Source organism: Pygocentrus nattereri, chromosome 3 (genome assembly GCF_015220715.1).
Source record: "Pygocentrus nattereri isolate fPygNat1 chromosome 3, fPygNat1.pri, whole genome shotgun sequence".
Taxonomy (NCBI): domain Eukaryota; kingdom Metazoa; phylum Chordata; class Actinopteri; order Characiformes; family Serrasalmidae; genus Pygocentrus; species Pygocentrus nattereri.
The window spans coordinates 9,674,935-9,690,484 of NC_051213.1; the positions used below are offsets into that span (position 1 = coordinate 9,674,935).

Sequence of the window (15,550 nt, forward strand, 5' to 3'; positions counted from 1 at the left end):
CTCATTAAGAGTATGTTGGGATGTGTGGGCCCTCTTGCTACTCCATTACCATAACAACCCTCTGTGGGAGGAGTCAGGAAGCCAAACTCTGAGAAACACACAGTCCACAGTCTAGAGATGGACTACATCAGCATCCGAAGGAACTCGTTAATTATTATTACATTGTTAATATGTATTTAAAAAAACCCATTAAGAATCATTAGCTGGACATCTATTATAAAGTTGCCCCTGGACATTTATTAAATTATTTATTTATTTAACTGCCACTAAATATATGGGAAGTATTTGAATGTAGCCCGTTATTCATGCTTATGTAACAATTATATAATTATTAGCCATTATTAACAGTCTATTGGATAATAATTGCTTTTTATTAATTTAGTATAGTATAGTTAGTATAGTATTAGCACATTTTTCTTATGTAATAGAAACGGTGAAAATCAATATATCAAAAGAAGATATGGTTTCCATAGTCAAATATCTGCTTTTACACAGTGTTTATTTGTTATAGCTCAGGAGATACACTGTTAGAAATAAATGTTCTGTACTGGTACATTTCTTTTATCAAGGTACAGACAATGTTGCCATTATGAAAGGTTCAACAGTGGTTTTAGGGTCTGATTGTGAATGTTAAATAAGTTTTTCCAAGTAAAAAGCCTGTGTTTGTACCTTTTTATACCCTAAAGTTTTTAAACAGAACAATAAATTTCAGTGGATTATGGTTCAGTTATGTTCCCTGACTAAAGGTACTGAGATGCACCCTTGAGTTACCAGCCCAGTGTCAAGATGTCACGATTGGCCCCTCCCAGTGGTCCATGTGCTTTTATTTACTTGTCCATGTGCTTTTTGTTTTGATTCCTCACAGTTCTGCCCTCTTGTTTCTTGACTCGCCCTTGATTGTTCCCACCTGTTTTCTACCTGTGTCTTGTGAACCCTTGTTATCCCTGTTTGCATTTGAGCCCTGTGTTTTCCGTAGTCCATTGCTGGTCTTTGTTTGATGTGTAGTTCTGTGTTTCTGTTTATTATGCCTGTACCCCGATCTCTCCATTTTGGCTCCTTGACCCTGGAGTGTTCTGACCCCGAATCTGGATTTGCCTTGAATAAATCTCGCTTATCTCCGCAGATACGTCCGCTTCCTCATCATTCCCCAGCGTTACAGAAAGACCAGCTGCCAAAGGATGCAGCGAGAAAGCAAGATTCTAGTATGTGGTTGTTCCGTTGGGACAAAACTCTGGCTGTTTTGATGCAGCCTGAGTTACCCATCTCCCAACGCCACCAAGCCAGAGATAGCATATCCCCTGGTGCTGAGGGTACATGGGCAGATCCCAGGTAAGCGCCTAGGGTCCACCCGTCTTGAACAACGCTGCAAGGATGAGCGACCTGTAGCGCAAGACGAGGTGAGATGGAAGAAACATTCAGTTAACCCATTCTACGGTACTCGGCTCATTCTCAAGCACCACTGCAAGCTTTCCATAGCTCAAGGGGGCCTTGGGGGCGGCTGAGAGGATCTCGTTTCTGTTTGTTCCTCCAGGGTTTCACAGCAGTCCGTTCCTGGCGTTGTGGATGCCGGCCAAGTTTCTGATCCCATGGCCGCACCTCACTGCATGGCAGTTCCCATGGCCGAACCCTGCAGCACGGCAGTTCCCGTGGCCACACCCCGCAGCCCACCTATGCCACTGGACCGGCCGGCCGTCGCCATGCCTCCAGACCAGCCTGCCTCCGAAGACATCATTGCAGGCCCGCTTGCCTCTGAGGATATCGCAACCCATTTGTTCCTGCTCATCCCCCCCTTGTCTGTGTCTGCTGCTCCCCGTGGGCCTCCTGTTCCATCTGTATCTGTTGCTCCCCATGAGCCTCCTGTTCTGTCTGTGTCTGTTGCTCCCCGTGAGCCTCCTGTTCCGTCTGTGTCCTCTGTTCCTGTGTCTGGTGCTGTCTCATCTGTTTCTGCTCCTGTTTCTGTGTCTGTGCCTTTGGATCCTGTTCTGCACTCTCCTCTTGTGTCTGCTCCTGTTTCTGTGTCTGTGCCCATGGTTTCTGCTCTGCATTCTCCTATGTCTGCTCCTGTTTCTGTGCCTGCCCTGTTTCCTGTGCTTGTTCCGTATTCTGTTTCTCGTGTTTCATGTCCTGTCCCCGTCTAGTTCTGTCTCTGGTTTGGTTTTGCTTTTTGTTTTTTGTCTTTTGGCATGCTTTGGTACCATGCGCCTTGGGAGAGGGTTCTGTCACGATTGGCCCCTCCCAGTTGTCCTCCCAGTTGTCCATGTACTTTTGTTACCTTGTCCATGTGCTTTTTGTTTTGATTCCTCCCGGTTATGCCCCCCTTATTCCTTGACTCCACCCTTGATTGTTCCCACCTGTTTTCCAACTGTGTCTTGTGAACCCTCATTATCCCTGTTCGCATTTGAGCCCTGTGTTTTCCTTAGTCTAGTGCTGGTCTTTGATTTGATTGTGTGGTTTGATGTTTGAGGTGTATGTATTGCTTGAATTTCTGTGTTTCTGTTTAATATATCTGTCCCTCCTGCTCTCCGTGTTGGCTCTCTGACCCTGGACTGTCTTGACCCTGAATATGGATTTGCCCCCAATAAATCTTGCTTATCTCGGCATATGTGTCCGCCTCCTCATCGCTCCCAAACGTTACACAAGAGGGGCACTGCCCCAGTGACCGTTTCATACCTTTATTTATGAGAGAATACAGTTCTTTATTTTGCTGGAAAATTTTGCTGGACACATTCTTGCTCTATTTTCAAAGCTATTCTCAAACATCAAAGCCAGCAAGGTCTTTCTTACAAGCCATGGGTTCGTGCCGTCTCGATCATCATGACCCTCGGCGGCTGTGTGATTGGCACGTGACGCCCCATGGCTCTGTGATTTCCTGCGATTCTTTTTCCATCCCCTCCACTCTGCAGGGGTTAACAGAGGCAACATAGGCTTCATAAACACTTCATACAGACAGCCAGGGGAGCTGTGAGAACAACCCCTCCTCATCAGGAAACAGTGCTGCAAACAATACATGACTTAGATAAAATTAGATCTCCATTGTCTGAGTAGGTAAGGGAAAGGTTCCTCACACCTCTGTTTACGTCAATGTGTTAAAGTAGTGGAGTAGTAGTAGTAGTGCACAACAGTGGTGAGCTGTGACAATTAAGGCAAAGTCAGTAGTGTAAATACCCAAACGCAGTCAAGAAAACAACAAAACAGTACAGAGCATCACTTAATCAGCTGAGAAAATGTAATGCAGATGTCCAGCTTTGAAACGCAGCACAAGATAAACTTAAAAGACAAGACAGACAAAGCTAAGTATAAGTGTGTCTCTCTAAACATGGTTTGTGATTGTGTGCAGATGACTTTTAATTTGCTTCATGAATAACCTTTTTACCCACCGTTTTGATAATGCTAATTTCAGCTAGTTTTTCATTTTTGGCACCATATTTTTGGAAGCTCTGCTTCAAACAGACGTTTGATGCTTATAAAAGATGCATTATTTTGTGTACAGTCATATGCAACGATTTGAACGGCCACTGCTTAATTACATGTTTTGTTTTGGTTGATTTCTTACTGAAAATAAACACATCCTCTACAGAAAACATACTTTAGTTCACAGTTTCTGTTTATTTGTGTTTAACATATTGAGAAAGAAAGCCTAAATAATAAAATGTGCCATAGATTTTGCACAGGTCACGTTTTATATTGTACATTTTTCCCATTATTTTTAATTTAGCAAATAAACAGTGATTGTGCATTAAAATGTGCAGCGTTTTATTCCTCAGCCTGTCAATATCATTGTTTTGGTTTATCAATGTTCTCTCGCTACAAACCCACCATGCCAACAAGAGAAGTAGTCAAACTGAGATATGATATCTAGTGAACCAGGTAGCTACCTTGCTAACTTTAGCTTTTAGCTTATTAGCCACCTGACCTAACGGTTCATTTCTGTCATTTGAGTAGTGTCATGATTGGCCCCTCCCAGTCATCCACGTGCATTTGTTGTGTTTACCTCCTGGTCCTGCCCCCTTGTTTGCAGAACTCGCCCCTGATAGTGACCACCTGTGTTTTCCACCTGTGTCCTGTTATCTGTCATTATCCCCGTTTGTAGTTAAGCCCTGTGTTTGCCCCTTGTGTTTGCCAGCCTTTGTTTGATTTAAAGTGTAGGATATTGTTTGGTGCATTTTTCCGTTGTGTTTATCCTGTGTTCCTCATTATGTCTGTTCCCCACTCTATCCGTGTTGGCTCCCTGAACCAGGACTGTCTCGACCCTGATTATGGATTTGCCTTCAATAAATCTCGCTTTTCTCCAAATATGCATCCGCCCCCTCATCGCACCACACCGTTACAAGTAATATTTCCTCATCATTATAATAACACCCCCCGAGTTGTACGGCTGCAGTGAGATAGTGCGCTTCCTAACAGTAGGGGAGCACCAATTAACACAGACCTTTTACATTGTTAAAGAAGGTCAAGCAGCGCGTGCTTCACGTTATCACATTTCCTAGCCACATTCACAAAAATTCAGAGCAATTCATCAGCATTTTAAAGAGATCTGTGCCCAACGGTGTTTTCATGTAAGTAGTTTTTTTCAACACAGGTTTTTTGTTCGTTTACTGAGCTGTTTGTGTAAATCACAGAAACCAACCTTATATAACTTTGGTCATCATCATCTTATCTACAAATTAACATGTTTTGAAGCAAGTGACAAGCTCAGAGCAAGTGCCAGCTAGGCTTAAGTACAACCTCTGCACTGGAGGGTTAGTTACGTAAAGTTTACAACTAAGCCACCTTTAGCAAATAAAGTTAAATACAGTAAATTTGGTCTTTTTGTTCATATGTTGACATTTGTATTTTGTGAATATTTTGAATCATACTAGTGAACCTGACATTAACAGGTGGTAAAGCTGTAGTTATTCAGAAACTGTTCTATATTTTACCGATGTGTGATGTTTTTTATTTGCTGTACTAAACTGGAAAATAACAGTTTAGTACAAGAGTTACTGCAGTATAACAGTTATAATAGTTATAACAGTTAAACTAACCCTCTGTCTGTTACAGTTAACCCACCCATGGGGTAAATTGTAACATTGCACTTCCTGTCATTTTTGGTGGGCTTTTACATAAACAATAGGTGCTAGAAACCTATTCAAGTGTTTGTTTGTAGCAGAGATGTTTATGTTGCTTGTATAAAAAATAATATTATTCCAACTGAAATATTTTTTAAGTTATTCAACAAAAACCAAAATGTGTAAGTTTGTGCCTCGCTCTACCCTGATGATAGCTGTTTACTTCTGCATTCACCAGGGCTGCGTTCAGCCCCCACAAAACATAGCAAAAAAATGATTTGCATAGAAATGGTGGTGCGTTAAAAACACTCATGCAACTATGTTGCAATTACAGCAACTGATAAGGCCATTCTTGGGATGATTTTTGAAGATTTTTGGGGCCTGATGAAATGGGTTTAAATATGTTTAAATTAAATTAAACATGTTTAATACTTCAAAAAATACATTTGCAGAGCACCTCATTAAAGTCCATTGTGTGCGCTGCCTTCTTAATGCATTGGGGCTCATGTACAGGTCGCTGCTGATTTGGTCACATCCTTGACACACCCATTAAATGAGAGAGGACAAACCTCAAAGCATGCCGTTTCGCCAAAACATGTTGTTCAACCTGGAAAACATAGTGGAATGGTACAGGATTTGAGATTGAATGTCCCCCAGATATTTGAAAAAATGTAAAAAGATAAATAGATACATTCAAAATGACCCACCCTATGGCTCTCTCTCCTACCTAAAGACAATAATGAGTCAGTTATCAAAGCTACCATGGTCAGATTTATCACCTTGCCTTGTCCATTGTGTCCACCTTGAATGCATGCCAGCACAAACAGTTGGCAAGTTTAGCAAAGCATTTCCCATTCGCTGAACTTGTGCCCTCCAACTGCACATCACGTCATCACGAACTACTCTGGAACTCAAATGTTCCTCAAACACAGTCACTGGTGACGTAGCTGAGAACTGAAAAGTTGATCATGTTGACCTGAAAGGAAGCACGTAAAGGATGATGTAGCCTGACCTTTTAACTCTTATTTTTCATCAATGTTGTATCAAGACTTTATTTTTGTATTTATTTACTTGTTTATGTACTTATTTTTACATTTAAATGTCATTTGCATTATGTAAACATTTCATGATGAAATGACAGAAATAGCCAAATGATCCTCAATTACTTGAAAAAAAAGTATTGATGACCATTAAAGTTAAGAACACATTTTTCTTCTCCTGTTAAGTTACCATATTAGAGATAAAAGGTTATGATATGGCAGAGATTAATGAAATTAAATGTAAAGCTTGTTTAGTGACATTTCTGCAGAAACTTCAGCAATACTTTGGCCTGTCTGTGTTCATTAAATCGTCCTTAATTCATTAATTCGTCCTTTAACATTCATTAAAACAGCAATTATATTTGAATATGATCCATATATGGCCAAAAGTATTTGAACACTGCTCATTATTATTGATTGCAGGTGGTTCAGCCACACTCATTGCTAACAGGTGTATAAAATTAAGCACGTAGCCATGCAATTTCTATAGACAAAGACTGGCAGTAGAGAGGATCATAATGATGAATGCACTGACTTTAAGCTCTTTAAGTGATTAAGCACTGTCATAAGATGCTACCTTTGCCAGTCAGTTTGTGAAACTCGTGCCCCGCTAGATCTGCCCCTCGTCAACTGTAAGTACTATAATTGTGAATTGGAAGTATCTAGGAGGAACAACAGCTCAGCCACAAAGCAGTAGACCCCCCAAACTCACAGAGCAGGAGTGTCAAGTGCTGAAGTGCACAGTCAGCAAAAATCACCAATCCTCTGAATGGGCACAAATTCCCACAGAAACATCCCCAAATCATGGCCTTTCCAGAATTGTGGAGAGGGTAGGGTTGCTCCATGTTAATGCCCATAGTTGTGCAATAGGGTGCTCATAAAGGTGTGATGGTTAGGTGTCCACATAATTTTGACCATAAATGGTGTATATATCAGAGTTAGCTAAAAAGCTCAACATTTTATTAGATGCTTCATTAAAAGTCTAAGTATCATAGATGGCTCAGGTGTTTGTGGTCTTTGTGGTCTTTCCACATACATGTAGTAATATTGTCACTGTTATGTCATAGTATTAATTAAAAATATTTACTTTTAATAAAAGTAAATAATAAAATTTACTTTAATAAATTTACTTTTTTTTACAATATATGAAAGTAGTAGCAAGTTCACGAATGTGGATATTTCAAGTGGACTGCAAATGGTATCCACTGACCTCCAAACTTCATGAGTCCTGACCTCAACCCGACAGAACACCTTTGGGATGAATTAGAGCGGACACTGTGAGCCAGGCCTTCTCGTCCAACATCAGTGTCTGACCTAACAAATGTGCTTCTGGAAGAATGGTCAAAAATTCCCATAAACACACTCCTAAACCTTGTGGAAAGCCTTCCCAGACAAGTAGAAGCTGTTATAGCTGCAAAGGGTGGGAGACATCATATTAAACCCTATGGATTAAGAATGGGATGTCACTCAAGTTCATATGTGTGTGAAGGCAGGCGAGTGAATACCTTTGAAGATATTGTGTATCTCCAAAATAATAACTCTTTCAAAATGTTATTCACTTTTAAGGTGAGTTAATATAAAGCGATTTTGGAGCATTTCTATTGGTCCATTACTTATGATCATGAAATTTTCACATGATGAATAGAACAACTGCCATGTTCAAGTGATATAGAAAAATGAAAATCAACCAAATTATATATTTTTCTTTGGACAGCAGCGATATGTAGTCTCAATTTTCAATTAACAGCATTGTTTATGCAACTTATGCCACAATACTTTCTGTAGATAGATAAAACACTTCTTGTAAGTCGCTCTGGATAAGAGCATCTGCTAAATGCTGTAAATGTAAATGTAAGTAGCCATACCAAACTGGAATCGACTAAAAATTAAGTAGAGTCTGTCCAATTTAATTTATTGCAAAAACATGTCAGTCATCCAACATCAGAGAAAGTTTTGTTTCTTGCCCAGGACACATACGCCATATTACAAACATCTATGTAGATATCAACAGACTACCTCATGCGATTGTATCCATCCATCTTGAATGTGCATCCATTACAGTGATAGATGTTTACACTTCAGTTGGAATTAAGCAACCATGTTTGTTCAACAGGCTTTTAAAAGACTGCTTCTGCTCTCTCTGGCTCGCTCTTGGGCTTCAGTTAGCCAAGGCTGTTTCTTGTCTGTCAGAGATGAGCAAAGCGGGCCTCTCATCTATTTTAACTTACAACACTTGACTCTGTTCCTCAGTGATGGTCAGGCTCAAGACGTGAAATCCCTGCACTGGGTTTTCTCTAATTCCCAGGACCTGGTTCTATTCTATTAGCTGGGTTCAAAGCTTGGTCCAAAGGCCCAGAGGAAGAGTGTGGAGCTTGGGAGAGAATTCATCTTCATCATCATAATCATATAATGTTTTTTCATACTCAATGACTTTATAGAACACATAGCACATTGAACAATAACTTTGGTCAAAATGAAAAATGTAACATCACTACATCTTGTTGGAAACATGCACACTCACCTCCTGCAGTGTTGGCAAAATAGTATCAGAAGTTTAAAGACTAGGAAAATCCCCTTCTGATGATGAATCTTGATAGTGAGAGGAAATTTTGAAAAACTACAAGTGGTTTGGGGCATGTATTTGCAGACTGGCTGGTAAAGAAGGAAGCACCAGATACACCATATTTCCGATGGTATTCACTCACCCATCCAAATTTAATTCAGGTGTTCCAATCACTTCCATGGCTACAGGTGTATGAAATCAAGCACCTGGGCCTGTAGACTGCTTCTACAGACATTAGTGAAAGAATGGGTCGCTCTCAGGAGCTCAGTGAATTCCAGCGTGGTATCGTGATAGGATGCCACCTGGGCAGCAGGTCCAGTCATGAAATTTCCTCACTACTAAATATTCCACAGTCAACTGTCACGGGTATTATAACAAAGTGGAAGCGATTGGGAACGACAGCAACTCAGCCAAGAAGTGGTCAGCCACGTAAAACGACAGAGCGGGGTCAGCGGATGCTGAGGCACGTAACCCACAGAGGTCACCAACTTTCTGCAGAGTCAATCACTACAGACCTCCAAACTTCATGTGGCCTTCAGATTAGCTCAAGAACAGCGTAGAGAGCTTCATGGAATGGGTTTCCATGGCCAAGCAGCTGCATCCGAGCCTTACATCAACAAGTGCAATGCAAAGTAGGTGCAGTGGTGGAAAGCGCCGCCACTGGACTCTAGAGCAGTGGAGACATGTTCTATGGAGTGACGAACCACACTTCTTTGTCTGGCAATCCGATGAACGAGTCTGGGTTTGCTGGTTGCCAGGAGAACGGTACTTGTCTGACTGCATTGTGTCAAGTGTAAAGTTGGTGAAGGGGGATTATGGTGTGGTCTTCAGGAGTTGGGCTCGGCCCCTTAATTCCAGTGAAAGGAACTCTTAATGCTTCAGCAGACCAAGAGATTTTGGACAGTTTCATGCTCCCAACTTTGGGGAAGGCCCCCTTCCTGTTCCAACATGACTGCACACCAGTGCACAAAGCAAGGTCCATAAAGACATGGATGAGCCAGTTTGGCGTGAAAGAACTTGACTGGCCTGAGCTCAACCCAACAGAACACCTTTGGGATGAATTAGAGCGAAGACTGTGAGCCAGGCCTTATAGTCCAACATCAATGTCTGGAAGAATTCTGGAAGAATGTTCAAAAATTCCCATAAACACACTCCTAAACTTTATGGAAATCCTTCCCAGAAGAGTTGAAGCTGTATAGTTGTAAAGGGTGGGCTGACATCATATTAATCCCTATGGATTAAGAATGGGATGTCACTCAATTTCATATGCATGTGAAGGCATTACTTTTGGTAATATAGTGGAGCTAATGTTACTGCTAGAAAGCCGAATATCACGTAATTCGTACCTGGTATTGTACTGAGTGAACACTCATGAACGAAAACACAAAAGGTACACAACATTGTCAATTCTGTCAAACCACTAATGCGGACGGATGCTGTGCTGTGCTACAGGATATTACATAATCTGACACACGTTATCCCTTGTGTGGTGTTGGGTTTGGGGGACCCATTTTCAATGTTTACCAAAAGAAAAATATGATTTGATTTACCATAATTTCACTCTCAGATTTCTTGGCCTTTGCTCATTTTCTGTGAAGAACATATAAAATAACCCATTCTCAGTGTCTTCACTCTGTTCACCCCCCACACATTTATATTACACATCTGGTGTTGGGCTGAACCTGCAGGGAATAAAAGTGTGTCTGTTCTGCTCCTACATGGCCTGCTGTGTGTCTATTTGTATATGTATGTGTATGTGTGAAGATGGTCAACATGGACAGGCTGCTGGGGGGAGGAGTGGGGGGGCAAAGTAGGGAGAGTTGAGCATCCTGACACCCTGGTGGATGAAGCTGTCCCCCAGTCTGCTGGTCCTGGCCCGGAGACTCCGCAGTCTTCTCCCTGATGGCAGCAGGCTAAAGAAGCTGTGTAGTGGGTGTGTAGTAGAGTGTGATCACCTGCCATGCAGAGAGCTTTCCGGGTGAGACGGGAGCTGCATGTCTCTTGGAGACAGGGGAGGGAGGGCCAATGATCTTCTCAGCAGCTCTCACAATGCACTGGAGTGTCTTGCACCAGGATACAGTGCAGGCGTCATACCACACGGTGATGCAGCTGGTCAGGATGCTGTCAATAGTACCTCTGTAGAAGGTGCACATGATGGGGGCTGGGGCTTTGGCTCTTCTCAGTTTGCAGAGGAAGTAGAGGCACTGATGAGCCCTTCTGGCCAGTGATGCTGTGTTGTTGGTCCAGGAGAGGTCCTCTGTGACGTGCATGCCCTCGGTGCTGTTCACCCTCTCCACAGCAGCACTGTTGATAGTCAGAGAAGCATGCTGAGTGCACATTCTCCTGAAGTCCACAACAACCTCCTTCATCTTCTTAGTGTTCAGATGGAGATTGTTGTGTTTACACCACAAGGCCAGGCGGCTCACCTCGCTCCTATAATTTGTCTCATCGTTGTTGCTGATGAGACCAACCACAGTCGTGTCGTCTGCGAACTTGATAAAGAAGTTGGAGCTGTGTCACAGTGTGCAGTTGTGGGACATTAGAGTGAATAGGAGGGGGCTCAGTACACATCCTTGGGGGGTCCCTGTGTTAAGTGTGATGGTTAAGTTAAGTGATACTTTTTTAATCCCACAAACGGGGAAATTCAACCTCTGCAATTAACCCATCGGTGAAGTGAAAAACCACATACACACTAGTGAATACACGCACACACTAGGGGGCAGTGAGCACACTTGCCCAGAGTAGTGTGCAGCCCTATCCACGGCACCCAGGGAGCAATTGGGGGTTAGGTGTCTTGCTCAAGGACACCTCAGTCATGTGCTGTCAGCACTGGGGATCGAACCGGCAACCTTCTGGCCCGTACTTCCTGTGGTCTCCTAGTCAGGAACACTAGCAGCCAGTTGCACAGTGAAGTGAGTTTGAGAATGAGCTGCTGGGGGATGATGGTGTTAAATACGGAGCTGAAATCTATGAATAGCAATCATATAGTATTCAAATTTCATTTCTTCAACAATGTAATATATTGAGGATTTATGTTTCATTTAGATATTGGAATATATTGACAGTGCATTGCAATATATTCCATTTTCTTTTGGGTTTGAGTCTCAGGGCTGGGAAGAAGATCATGTTTGGCCAAGCCCAGGTTAAGGAGAACACTTGCTAGTACATTTGGTCCTCAGAACAGTAGATCTAACAGCGTCATTGGGCTGAAGCATTCACAAGGCCAAAGGGGGGTCATAATTCAGTATTGCCCAACCTTTGACCGCATAACATGAGCAAGCACCCCCACTGAGTCACAGAACACTTAACATGAAGGGAAATCTTGTTGCAAGCACATGTAGAGGGTTTCCATAGAAACACACTAATAGGCTGAAGAAAGCTGCTGAAAGAACACGACTATACACATAATGAGATGCTTTAATATTTTTGATAACAAACAAGAAAGAGTCCATTTCAGTCTGTCTGTTATATTAAAATTCATATTTTGCATTTTGGCTTGTAAGAACTATAGAGTGCAGGTAGTTGGTGGACAAAATAATGGAAAAAATAATTATTTTTAGAAGTACCTAAAGTCTAAAAGTACCTTCAGCCATTATCAGTGATATATGACAGCTATGAAATAGATCTCACAAGCAACACTTTGATATGTGAGTTTTCACAGCATCATGAGGCAATAACCAGGGCACTGGATAGAAAAAAGTAGAGTTGGATGGAAACTTGACAAGATAGTGGATTAACACCACAGAACACTGTGACCCAGGATCAAAAAAATCTGTACATCCAGAACCTCAAGAAGCTGGAGACACTCATATCCAAGGTCAACAAACAAAGGCACATTATGTGGTGTAAGGAGCCCCAGAGCAATGGAAAAACCCAGATCCTGTTTATGTGCTAGATGTTTATGAGAAGTATGGTTCCAAATTCTTCATCCCTCAAGGAACTTCTTAAAGAGAATATCCCACTACAGATTCCAAGACTTGCATGACCACATTCCAAGTAGGACTATAGCTATCCTGAAAGGAGTTCCTTGTTAGGTACATAATCTCAATATTAGTGCAGAAGGGTACAGTTCCAGTGTTCCTTGACATCAACCCGAAGTCTATCATAGATGTTCCACTGGGTCGAGAACTGCTGACTGCAAAGGCCATATAATTAAGCAATAGAACACGAGAGGTTATCGCAAAATAATATCATGGCTGTGATTTGGTCACAGATCATGATGTTATTCACGATAACACGCTCCTTGAGTGTTCTATTGCTTTTATACAACAGTTAAACTGGGCCGTGAACGCGGCGTTTAATATGTTTTAATGTTTGCAGTTCCTTCCACCAAATTATAGTTCCTTAGCAAGCAGTTTGTTGATGCGTCAGAGTAACGACCCACTTGCTGCACAGCCAGCAATTCATTCTCCAGTTTCTTACACTCAATTCCCAAACTGTCATCACCACTGAGCAGCTTTTTTTGCTTTTGTTGCTGCAGTTTTATGTCTCAGTCTGAATTGGTCAGACTCTGAATATCAGACACGTTTGGCGAATGGTATTGGGTTCATTTCTGGTGGATTCCAGGCTGTTTAGCTGTTGTTCTGTCACAGCTGCCGACTGAAAAGTGGGCGTGAGGATGGGGATGACAGCTTGGGAATTTAATGGAGTCTCATCTTCAGAGTCTGACCAAATCGGCTGTCGGTCGATTGTGATCTTAAAAGATTCTGTTTGTGGCAAATTAAGAAGTAAATACATTCAAATAGCTTGAGCGTCTCCTACAGCTGTCAAAGTCATTGCTTAGCGACGGCATCTCAGCGGAGTGATACAGTGTTTGTGAAAAAATATGATGCTACGGTGAAATAACAGCACAGTTAGAACACTTCTCAACCAATCAGCTTGTGTGGCTGGAATTATCTTTTGAATCAAATACTTTAAATCATTTTATATACATTAAACCATTCAAGGCATTGAGGGACCTGAAGAACAGTTCTTCTGCTTTTCCTCATATATCTCACCAAAGTAGGAGCATCGTGTTCACTGAATGCATGCTTTTGTTCAAAATCTCCATCTTTCATATAGATCTAAATTCAGTCACTTTAGTCATTGCTTCTACTGAACAGTTGAGCAGTCTTTCTGAAGGAAGCTTCTGCCATCTGTGCCCCAGTAATGAACCCACTTTTATAGTCAAAATTCTGTATCTGCCACAGAGCAAGGCAGGATGTTAACTGCTTAATTGTACTGTGCAGTATATTCAGCATCTGCACTCCTTATGTTTCTCCCTTCATTTGTTCAGGTTTTTCACTGGCCATCAGGTAAGCTAAATTATCTGTCCAGCAGAAAACAAGCAACTTCGGCATTACTCTAAAGATGTTTGCCTCTCATCAACAATTTCCATCGTTGTTTTTTTTTTCCATCACCTCATTTCATATTGCTTCTTTATATTTTACTTCTTCCATTTGTCAAAAATTTGTGTTCTCAGCTTTTTACAGCACAAAATGGTCAGTATAAAAAAGGTGAAAGACACTTTCTAGAGCCAGTGTTTTGTTTGTCCATTCTGGGCTACTGTGGAAACATGGTGGTGCAACATGTTGATTGACGTCCCTCTGCCTGTCTGAATATGAAGGGCTCATTTGAAGCAAACAGAAACACAATGATTCATAGAAGGCGATTATGCACTAATGAAAACATGGTTTTGAATAATATATACCATGTCTGCTAATACATCCCTCTAAATATTATACAAACACGTAGTATTACGTAATGCATATTACTAAAATAACTAATGTATTTATTAACATGTTAATAAAGGATGAGCTTTTTTTTTTTTTTTTTTCTGGAGTTCACTTTCATTCTTTTGTGTTGGTTTCATGGACTACTTTACTGTTACCCACATCCCTCACTTTAAAGTATTAGCATTTTTTAGACCAAAACTATCCAAAAAAGAAGAATCAAGGTGTGCAAACTTCAGTTCCTGTGCTGATGGATGCTGCATGGACTAAGAAGTTCCACTGTAGTTCTGTGAGTTACTCAGTATGGAATATACCTGCTGTAAAGTGGAAAAAGTGATGTAAAGTCATGTCTTAGTAATGAATTGATGAAACTGTTATTTGTTTACCTAATATTATCTACCCATTCATTAACATGATATTTAAAGGTTTTAATGGTAACAAATACATTAGTCAATGTTAATTATACAACCGTTCATTCCGGCTATGCAAGCTGATTGGTTGAGCAGCGTTCTAACCGAGTGGGCGGAGCTCGTTACTCTGACTTAGCAACAAGCTGCTTGTTAAGGATCTATAATTTGGCAGAAGGCAGTGAACATTAAAACACATTAAACACCACGTTCACGACCCAGTTTGTTCATTTCTTACTTTATTTATTTAACTGTTCTATAAAAGCCATAGAGCACTCGAGGTTGTGTGTTATCGCGTATAACATTACGGGTGTGATGATCTACGGCTCTTTTGTCTGCGACCAAATCACGGCCGTGATGTTATTTCACGATAACACATTCCCTCTCATGTTCTATTGCTTAATTAATCCTACACGTGAAAACTATATTAACTGCTGCTGCTTGTTTACGTAATATTAGCCAACCGCTATTAATGTTGTACCTTGTGTTGTTCATGTAAAAAAAATGCATTACTTAACATTATTTAGTAAACACATTGTAAAGTGTAGCCAGCACATTTCATGTAAGGAACATCATTTAATAATCACATTAAAATAAAACATCACTATCCAATACTAACTTATGACACACACGTTTGTGCCGTTGGTTCATTATTGAATTTTTCATGTGAGAAAACCAGACGTCACACACTGGGAGATCAATCTGTCCTCTTTCATATCCTTCTATTGCATCTATTCCTGGTCACTGAAAATTAAAATAAAATCCACATAAGCGCCGTGTA

General features: G+C 41.2%; 1 protein-coding gene across 1 annotated transcript; it reads left to right on the plus strand.

Annotated features, from left to right (window-relative positions):
• The first annotated feature begins 1,212 nt into the window (after positions 1–1,212).
• Positions 1,213–2,139, plus strand: LOC108430973 (proline-rich protein 36-like). Its single transcript, XM_017703808.2, has 2 exons — positions 1,213–1,329; positions 1,532–2,139. Exons 1-2 carry the CDS (start codon positions 1,244–1,246, stop codon positions 2,136–2,138), a joined length of 693 nt encoding a protein of 230 aa, XP_017559297.2. The 5' UTR covers positions 1,213–1,243; the 3' UTR covers position 2,139.
• Positions 2,140–15,550: the final 13,411 nt, after the last annotated feature.

What these genes read in the sequence shown, in the direction of transcription:
- LOC108430973 (XM_017703808.2), top strand. Translation starts at nt 1,244, where the DNA reads ATGCAGCCTGAGTTACCCATCTCCCAACGCCACCAAGCCAGAGATAGC. An exon ending in GGTACATGGGCAGATCCCAG is followed by an intron (nt 1,330 to 1,531) that starts GTAAGCGCCTAG and finishes TTGTTCCTCCAG; the next exon opens with GGTTTCACAGCAGTCCGTTC.